The 9,928-nt window shown below is 45.1% G+C and overlaps 1 protein-coding gene across 1 annotated transcript in view; it reads left to right on the forward strand.

Annotated features, from left to right (window-relative positions):
* Positions 1–9,039, forward strand: part of Cdyl (chromodomain Y like) — a 134,641-nt gene extending 125,602 nt beyond the window's left edge. Inside the window, exons 6-7 of the mRNA XM_055595257.1 lie at positions 6,401–6,544; positions 7,455–9,039. Coding sequence (XP_055451232.1) covers positions 6,401–6,544; positions 7,455–7,613 — 303 coding nt within the window. The 3' untranslated portion in view covers positions 7,614–9,039. The remainder of the gene's footprint in view (positions 1–6,400; positions 6,545–7,454) is intronic.
* The last annotated feature ends 889 nt before the right edge of the window (positions 9,040–9,928 follow it).

Raw genomic sequence — 9,928 nt, forward strand, 5'->3', positions numbered from 1 at the left:
ATGTTCCTCAGAAGCAGCAGGGACATAGGAGATGGTAAAAGATAGGGCAGGACCCTGGGAGTGGGCTCCTGGGTTCATAGAAAAAACCATCAGTGAGGAAGCTAGCAAGATCAGTACCATTTATAATACAGTCTAGTAATTTCCTGTGTTTGTCATCTGAAGATGCAGCCTGCATGTAGGAAGATGTAGGGGAAGGGGAACTCTTATCTAAACTGGTAAAGCCTAGGGACCTATGGTCTGGGACAGGCCAAGACCATTAGTTCTCACTGGACCATCAGGTCATTACCCGTATCCTTGGGAATGATTCCATGCAAGTACCTCAGCTTTGACAGTCAAGCAACAATAGCAAAGTCACATGCTATCTTCTTGGGGTCACTGATGAGATGCTCCATCCCTCAGATCATGGCTATAATACCAGGACCACCATGGCCAGGAACCAAGACTGCCCAGTGTTAGTTGCACCCAATTCAGTGCCCCTTCCAAGATAGAGGTCCTTATTGAATATGGATCTGATGCTGCAGGTTGCATTCTTTCTCATTCATTCCTCCCTCCTCTCCTCTATACATCCCTACCCTACACACCCTTGTCCCCAGTCTTCAGGCTCCTGACTGTTCATCAAGGCCACATATCTGCTACAGGCACATATTATCCTAACCTAGACTTGCTTCTTCTCTGCCACTTTAGATGACCACAGTTTTGTGGGCATTTTATATGTATGGGCCTGGTATACATTTCCAGTGTAATCATTTGATGTCCCCAGCATCCTTTGCTGCTAAGAATGGCCCATTCTTGCTCCAGAATACCAGGGCTGAAGTGCGACCTTCCTGCCATTCACCATAACCTACATGGCATCTTGTCCCTTTTCTTCCATGATCATCAACAGCAGTTTTTGGTCTGCCACCTTCATAGGGCCTGGGACCCTCTTCCTTAGAGACATCCAAAGAGCAAGGGCAGACTGTTACCCAGGGAACTTGCCAGGGAGTGAATTTGTGTCCTGGGAGAACCCCAAGTCCGTGATGTCATAAGCCCTCCAGCAGCCTCTGCGGATCCGTAATTCATGGATTGCTGGGACAGAGTAACTGACAAAAGCATTTTATGGAAGGAATTATTTGGCTCACAGCTGGTCAGTTGTGGCAGCAGGAACTTGAGGCAGCTAATCACATTGCATCTGCCATCAGGAAGTGGAGAGAAACGAATGTTGCTGCTTCAGTTCCTCTCTAGGACCCCAGTAAATAGAGTGATGCAACCCACATTTAATTAAGGTGGGTCCTTTGAAACTCCCTTACAGACTTGTCCAGGTTTGCCTCATGGTGATTCTAAATCCCATTGACAGTCAGTGTTAGCCAACATAAACCCAAGTTGACAAGCAATTAAAACTTTTGAGCTATAACCTTCCAGCCCATGTCTTCTGGCCATCTCATAATGCAAAATGTAGCTCTTATAGTCTTTTAGCAGTCCCAGCCCTTTAGAAGCCCAAGTCTAATCTGAAATTCAAGGTACTCTCTTACACTATAAAAGAACTTCATACTTCCAGTGTACAATAGTACAAAATAAATACATTCCAACAGGGAAGGGTGAAGGCATATGACTGAACTAAATTTAGTAGATCAAACACCAAATCCTTTATCTGTCCCACATCTGTCATCTGGGACTGATAATAGACTTGTATGGGCTACAAAAGGATCTTGAGGGATTACCTGACCCCCAAACTCTACTGCCTACAGCATATAAAGCTTCCTGATCCTGCCATCTCCCATCTCCTACATCCCAGAATCACTATTACAACTTAGAACTTCATATTCAGATCCATGGGGTAGCCTTTCAGCGCCTCGAATCCTGCCGAACATTGCTTGTCTATGGAACCATGGAACAGATTCCATGACTCTGTCTGTCTAGTATCTTTACACCTGCAAAGTCAAGTACTTTATGAACAATGGCACCAAGTTCTGCTTACTCCAGCCCTTGGCGGTTAGAGACTGGTCCCAGTGAACCAAAGTTTTAGCGTCACCTGTGCCTTAGCTGTATGGCAGCCACGAAAAGTACTTGAGGGTGCCATTTCCTTTTAACAGTTCAATCTGCCTTCTGTGTTATCTTTAAACTCACTCAGCATCCTTTTCTTTGTGAACATATATATTTTTTTTCGTGATGTTTCTGCTCTACCTCCTACTCTCTATGGACCTGGATGAGATCAGTGAGCAGTACCTTCACCACACACCAGAGTGCTGTCCTGTCTTGATATTTCCTCCACCAAACAGAGGGGTCCATTCTGTATTCAGCCTCACTCGGATTCTTAGCCTGTGAGGGGAATGCATACAGATTCTCAGTTCCCTATAGACTTTTTGTTCTTCAGTGAGGGAGCCAAGCCTCTACCATCCGTTTTCTCTCATCACTCTGGTCTTCTAAATTCTACCAGAATAACTAAGTCCTCTTTACAGCTTTCGAGGGATTTTCTGGCCCAAAGTCTAACCACATGATCAGTGTTATCACAGTATCAAAGCCACTCTTGATCCCCAGGCTTAATTTCCTGTATTAGTTATTTTCTGTATCGCTGGAACAAAACACATGACACACCAACTTAAGGACAGTTTGTTTCCAATCTCAGGTGAGGTGCTGTCCATCGTGTCAGGGGGAGCTTACCGGACCAGTCACATTGAGAGTAGAGAGCTCTCCTCGGTTTTATCCCCTGCAGGATCCCGTTCCAGGGATCATCTGACTCTACCTGACAGTAAACTAGCAAATCCCTCATAGACATTTGTTTCCATGGTGATTCTAAATCCCATCAAGATTAAAAATCACAGGTCATTCATTACCAATAAAGTCAGTTTTAGGTTCGTTGTTAGCAGATACTAAAATACATCATTTGAAAACAAATTTTATTTTTAATTTGGGCAATAAAGAATCCTTATCACTTACCTACTTAGCTGAAATTGAAAATCTGACAGTGCCATCTCCCTGCACTGTAGCTCTGTGTAGACAGGAGATGGAGCTGCGTGCAGAGGGCCCATCTGATAGAAGTATTGGACAATCTTAGACAGGCATATACTGCTCAGCAGGTGCTGTTTTAGAGCCCTTGAGCCAGATGCTGTCACTGTGGAGATCTCAAGAATTTGTCAGCCTTAGGCCAATGAGATGGCTCAGCAGGTGTGCCTGAGTGCTGTCGTGGGGGTTGCCATGTGGAAGAAGAAAACCAACTCCTGAAAGTTGTCCGCTGCTCTCAAAGCAATGCATTGCAGCATACATGTGTTCTCTCTCTTTCTTTCTCTGTCTCTGTCTCTGTCTCTCTCTCTCTCTCACACACACAACAAACATATACAACAAATAAATATAATTTTACAGTTTAAAGAATTCCCTAGCCTTGGAAATTTCCCCAAATGTCTTGAAGTCAGTCCATATGAATTCCAACTCTTTGGTGGGTAGTTTCCTTGGCAGATGAGTCCTGACCAGTAATTGTTCTTTGTCTCAACCTGGAATCTGATGGTATAGCTATTCTCAGCTGTGGCCACATCGCCCATATAGCCATGGCTAAAGACATTTCAGGACTCCACAGTTGAAGCCATGCTAGCCATTAGAAGTCAGTGGTGGCACTCCACATCCTCCAACACAGGACTGTACCCCAAACACTCGCTGAGCCCAGGATGTCCCCCAAACCTGCGGAGAGCCTGCCACACACAGGTTAATTCCTGCCTGTGAGCAGAGTATCTGACTAACGCCTCTTTAGCGAGTAACTGGATGCTGTTGAGGTGACTTGTATGACAGCTCTTGTTGAAAGTAACTGCTAAAGTGATATACTTTCTTTAGTGGCATTTGAATTTTCAGAGCCAGAGACAAGCCGGGGTGGGACAAGTGTGGCTTTTCCTACTTGGGGTGAGTAAGTTCTACCAGGAGTGTTAACTGAAGGAAAACCGTAGTCAGGAGAAAATGACCCACACTGACAAGCTGTGTGAGCCTTCCTCACTGTCCCACAGGGCCAGACACTTACCTGCCTACCTGCTGGTGGGTGTGGCATGAGCCTGGGAGTCTGTTGCTCTGCAGTCTGCCATCCCCCACCCTGCAGCAGACATCTATAGAGTACCTCGTGAGTACCTCGTGACACCTTGTCACTGTTCCATTGCAAGAATCCACACATATACACATACCTGTGTATTCAGGTTCAGTCACAGTACTTGACACTTTGGGTAGCCTTTGCTAAGGGGAACACCAAGGATGACCCAGGCTTAAACACTACCAGGTCCTGCTTGTGTGTATAGCGGAAGGTGTGTCAAGCCAAGGACTCATGTCAAACCCCAAGTTCACCCGCACAAGAACAGTCCTGACTATCTCTTTATATCTGGAAGTAGTGTGACCTGCCCTCCTTCCTCCCCACACCTTTAAAGCTTCCCATTTTAAGACCTTGCAGAATGGCAGGGTGAAGCTCGGTCTGTTTAGTCTGACCAAGGAAATAGTTTTTCTTAATGAGTTTTCTTGGTTGGTAGGGGTTGGAGTTATTGTGATTTGTTGGTTGTATCTTAAACAGACTTGGTGCTGTTTAAAGGATGCATTTGGATGCATTAGCAGCCTTGAATCAGTCTTGTCTCTCAACATCCTTGAAAAAAATTTAAAATGTCTCTCATTGTCCTGTACATCCCAAACATGTAAAATGAGGGGTGAAAACACAGACTATAAAAGACTGTACAGTAACAAGTGTGTGTTTTGCTAGGCAGGCCAGGAGAAGGGAGACAAGCCACCAAGACAGTGTATAGGCCAGAGGAAAGACAACTGTTCCGAACAGGAAACCCAAAGAAAAGAGATGGACACAGAAAGGAAGCAGTGTGGTGGGCTGGGAGCAGAAAGTGGCATGTATGAAGAGAGATGTGTTAGGAGATGGGGTAGGAGGCTCGTGAATTCAAGGCTGGCTCTGCATCTCCAAGTGGGGGAAGAGAGAATGATTGAGAACAGATGAAGACCACAGGAGAGCCAGGAAAGGAGTGCTCAGAAGACAGCCTCCCTAGGCTGCCAAGTTCATTAGTACCTGCTGCCTAGAGGACACAAGTGTGACTGGGGGTGTTGTCACCAAAGAAACTCAGTTTCAGAAAGAACATTCCTGGTGCACTGCAGCTCCTCCCACTGTGTGTGACTGGAGTGGGGGCAGGGCATTCCTTTCTCGTCTCCCTTAGGAGTATTCCTGTGAAGAAATTATCTTAACTACCAAACCAAGGTCAAATCAAGGTTTTTATGGGTCATCATTTCACCAACAGGGGCTGTCCTTTCAGAGAACGTCCCAGGCTTGTGAGCTTGTGCAGGACTGAGCACAAATGGCTGTGCACACTTTGGATGATGCACTCAAAACCTTGCAGACTCTTCAGAGGAGTGTGCATCACACACACACACTCACTCACTCACTCACTCACAGTATCTGTCGTGATCGAAGGACAGTGAGTCCGCTGTACACTTCATCTCCAGTGTGTGTTGGGCACTCTGAAAGACTCATACTCAGTGTGATCTAAAGGTTACATTTGATCACCAGAGGGCCTCTTCATAATTTTTGCCTCTGAAAGAGAGTCACCTAATGTGTGTTTTACTTGGGCCTGAGACGTTTACGATCAGGTCATCAGGACCATTGGGGTCTCCGCAAGATTATCTGCACAGGACAAGCCACAGTCTGGTCTTGTCACATCAGCTGCTATCCAGTACAGTCTGTTGGGCAAATCCTCTCTGTCTTAGCCTGCCTCGGCCACTGTGAGCCTGTCATTAGTGATGCCAGGTCCATAAGCCGGGATTTGAACAGTGGCCTGAAATCCACTTCTGTCCGTTTTAAAAACAAAGTTACATTCATTTTCTTCAGTCAGTTTTATAACTTTTAAAATGAATGACAGTAACAGAAGCACATATGACCAGAGTGTGGCTTCTAAGGTGTGACCCCTTTGGCAGTGACATGCCACTGTCTTCAGAACATTGTCTAGAGGGCATCTGCTGGCTGTATGTGGAATATAGGGAGTTTTATGTTAGGTTCAGTGATTCAGTTCCTTACTCTTGGTAGTGGCTCAAGTTGCATTTTAGATGAGTTCACTTGTGTGAAGAAGGAAGTTACACCAGCAACCTCAGACTTACCACAAAATGGCCTCTACTTCAGGTTTCCTCCAAGTCCGTGTGACTCTGAATTTCATCATGAAAAAAGCTTTTTTTTTTTTTTTTTTTTTTTTTTTTTTTTTAACTGGCCCACAGTGTTACTCTCTCCATCCACCCATTTGGTCATGGCTTGTCTATGTTCCATTCTTAGCAGCCACTAGAGGAAATGAGGCAGATTCTGACATCTTCAAAAATCTATCCTCACCTGAAATTTTCTGAGGGCTGAATTTCCAAGACATCCTCTCAGCCCACCTCCCCTCGTGTTTCACATCCTGTCAACTCTTTCTCCCTTCAGGCAAATGAAATGCTGCTCAGTGGGCGGAAGCTAACGGCACAGGAGGCGTGCGGCAAGGGCCTGGTCTCCCAGGTGTTTTGGCCAGGGACCTTCACCCAGGAAGTCATGGTTCGCATCAAGGAGCTGGTCTCATGTAACCCAGTTGTACGTCAAAGTGTATTGTTCTGTTTTTTAAAAAATGATGAACAAAACCCTTTCCCTCCATGTAGATAAGAGTCATGCCGTGTTCCAGATCTTTTCAGCTGGTCTTCCCTGCGGAAGTGGACACCAGCCTGACATTTAGTACTTCAGATACCTATTGCAGGGCTACTACGCCCAGTGTTAGCCCTTTCTTACTGTCTGCAAAGTCCCTTCATGCAGGCACATGCTTGGGTACACATAGGTGTAGGCTTGGTTTTTTTGTTCAGTAGATGTGCTGAGTGATGAGCCTTCTAATGTGTGCAGACATAGGAGCAGCCATCATAGTGGAAACCAAGCTGTGCTCTCTTTATGAAATCGCATCCGAAAGCGCTTTAGGGACTTTCACGGAGCCTCCGTAGCGTGGATGTCCACTCCAGCTCCACACCATCCCCCAGTGGTAGCAGTGAATGCACAGCTGCTCTGTAGGTGTTCTGGGTCAGCGCAACAAACCACTTCCCTTGGAAATCATGAGCCATTTCAGGGTCCCGATTCCAGTGTTAAGTATCCTGACATCCCTCTGTGCCCGATCCATCCCTCCACCATGGTTAGCAGGATCTGCATACAGGTGCTGAAGTCCCTTACACAGCGTGGCCTGCTTACACTCTACGTGCGCCTCTGCGTGCACTTCCGAGTTGTCTCTGTAGATGGTGCCTGGTGCAGCGTAGTGCTGTGTGAGCAAAGGCTGCGCTAGATTTTGAGATGGGAAATAGTGTGTGCATAGGCAGTATAAACATTGTTGTTTTTTTTTTTTTTTCCTGCATATTTTCAGTCCAGGGATGTGGAACTCACGGATACAGAGGGCTAAGTGTACTAAGCTGTGACAGAACTGATAGGTAAAGATAAGTGACCAACCTCCTGTTTGTCACTGCTGCAGGTGCTGGAGGAATCCAAAGCCCTGGTGCGCTGCAACATGAAGATGGAGCTGGAGCAGGCCAACGAGAGAGAGTGCGAAGTGCTGAAGAAGATCTGGGGCTCTGCTCAGGGAATGGACTCCATGTTAAAGTACTTGCAGAGGAAAATCGATGAGTTTTGATTGGCAGGCTGACCGGGTGGCTCCCAGTACCACAGTCCTCCTCAACAGTAGCTCATGCTTGAAAGCAGGACTGGAAACATCCAAGCTATTTATTTCGAGGAGTTTTTAAGTACTGTAACTTTAAAATAACTACAAAGCTTCTTTGTCCAAACGTCTTTATTTTATACTCATGTATACACAAGTTAAAAATGTAATTGAGCACTAGGCTGCTCTTGGAAGCTCTAATTTTCCTGTAAACTAGTTGTGGGGTTTTTTGTTGTTGTTATTGTTGTTGTTGTTGTTGTTGTTTTTAAAAGGTAATATGTTTTCATTTTGGGTGACAGAAGAGCTTGGAATAATGTTTGTTTTACTCTTTTTTTTTTTTTTTTTTTTTTTTTTTTTTTTTTTTTTTTTTTTTTTAATCTAGATTACAAACCCTAAAGAGTTACTAGCCAGCCTCAGCTTCTTCCCTCTGCTGAAACAGATGCGGAAATGTCTGAAACATGTTCCCGCATCTAGGGGGAGGGGGATGTGTAAGTACCTCAATGCTGAAAACAAGACCAACCTTGTAGGCAAAGCTTCGCTGATGGGAAATCCCACATGGGCTGTGGGTTCATGCTGAGATGCCCTCAGATTCTCCCTTTCTGAACACGCCCCCTTTCTTACCCAGCTAGCATGAGGAAGTCAGTGTCTCTGGAGAAAGCGGATGAGTCACTCTGGAGCTCAAGTGTTACTTGCTAAGTTATGAATTAGCATTAATGAGTTTAAATAATTTTTTCTGACCCTTTTGGAAAATAACTACATAAGTGCTTCTTGTGGCTGGGTGAGAAATACTACTTTGCATAATTTTGTTTGTCTATCTGCAGATATGATTGATGTATTACACCAAAAAAAGTATTTTTTATGTTTATAAAGTGTAATTTTTAGGTTCACTTAGAATATATTTTATTTAATTTAAAATTCTCTTGGCACACTATTAAGTACAGAAACTCCTTTCAAAACAGAGAAGAACTACCTTCTATTTGACATTTATTGTTCGTGGTCTCTGCTTTTATGCCAGCCGTATACTGCACACACACGGTATCGTGTTCACGAGTACCCCGTGGTGTGGGGACTGGTTCCTGACTACGGGCGCCTATTACTCCTTAGGCTTCTAGACTTGCAATCATATTGAATGTATGAAGACTGAAATAAAATCGAAACCTTATTTTTGTACAGTTTTGAAGTTTATACTCAGAACTGACGCCTCCACAGCCGTGTGGAGTGCTGTGCAGTGTGTAAATCTGTCTTTACCTTGGATGGATTGGTACAGTATTTTTGCATCTGGGACCTACTCTTTTGTTCAGTAGTTTGAACTATATATAAACTGTACACTCTGTAAAGTTTTTATAGAATAAATATTCAGCTGTGAAAACTGGTTAAATAAAACTAATATTTCTTAACACACTGGGAATGTTTCTGGATGTATTCTTCCTTGCCAGGTTTCCTGGGAGGATCTGGGTTTTTCTGTGAGGTTCACAAATGTACATAGATGTTGGGGTTTGCCCTCAGAGGCTGCGGCCCACTGTCCACCACCACTGCTTCTTACCCTCTGGTAATTGTGTGTCTTCTCCAAAGGGGATTCTCCAAATTGGCACCCACAAAAGTGACTTTAAAAGGGTCCTGGGACCGACTGGCTAGGTCTGTCACTGCCTCTCCTGGGCCCTGCTCCGTGAGCCCCCTGGTGGCTTCTCTTTACTGTATTCATTCATCACCAACTTGCCCTAGCCCATGACTTTCCTGCCCCAAGGTGTGAATCACCTAAAGCTTATGAGAAAGCATCAGGTTTGTGCTCTAAAAATGTGTGGGAAGGTGTTCCTGATAGAGACCTTTTGCAAGGGATAAAGACATGCCAGGGAGAGTCAAGAGGAAGGGGAACACTTGTCTTCCAAGTTATTGTAAGAAAAGTGGGGCCCCAGAGCATTGACATCATCATTGCCCAGCCTGGTGGATGCCAGTCCCCAAGGGAAAGTATCCTTTGCGCTCCTCTTGCCTGCGGAGGTGAAAACTGCTTCCGCTCAGGTATGAATCGTCTGTTTGGCTTTACCGTAACTACACAGAGCTAGCTGACCAGGCATCTGGGAACCTTGGCCCAATAAAGTCAGTCAGCTTGTCTGTACTCCAACCTGGGGGAAGAACAGCCCTTCTTGATGTCCTCTGAACATATAAAACCCAGTAGGGGCAGAGCATACACAGGCCGAGTGGGTTGAAGCAGGGTTGGGCTCAAAATTAAAAACTGAAGAAAAGCATTGAACTTCTTCATAAGAAAATCGTGGTGGTCTGTCCACAGCTTTTTC

The sequence above is a fragment of the Psammomys obesus genome, unplaced genomic scaffold (genome assembly GCF_907164565.1).
Source record: "Psammomys obesus unplaced genomic scaffold, mPsaObe1.curated_primary_1811, whole genome shotgun sequence".
In the NCBI taxonomy this organism is placed as follows: domain Eukaryota; kingdom Metazoa; phylum Chordata; class Mammalia; order Rodentia; family Muridae; genus Psammomys; species Psammomys obesus.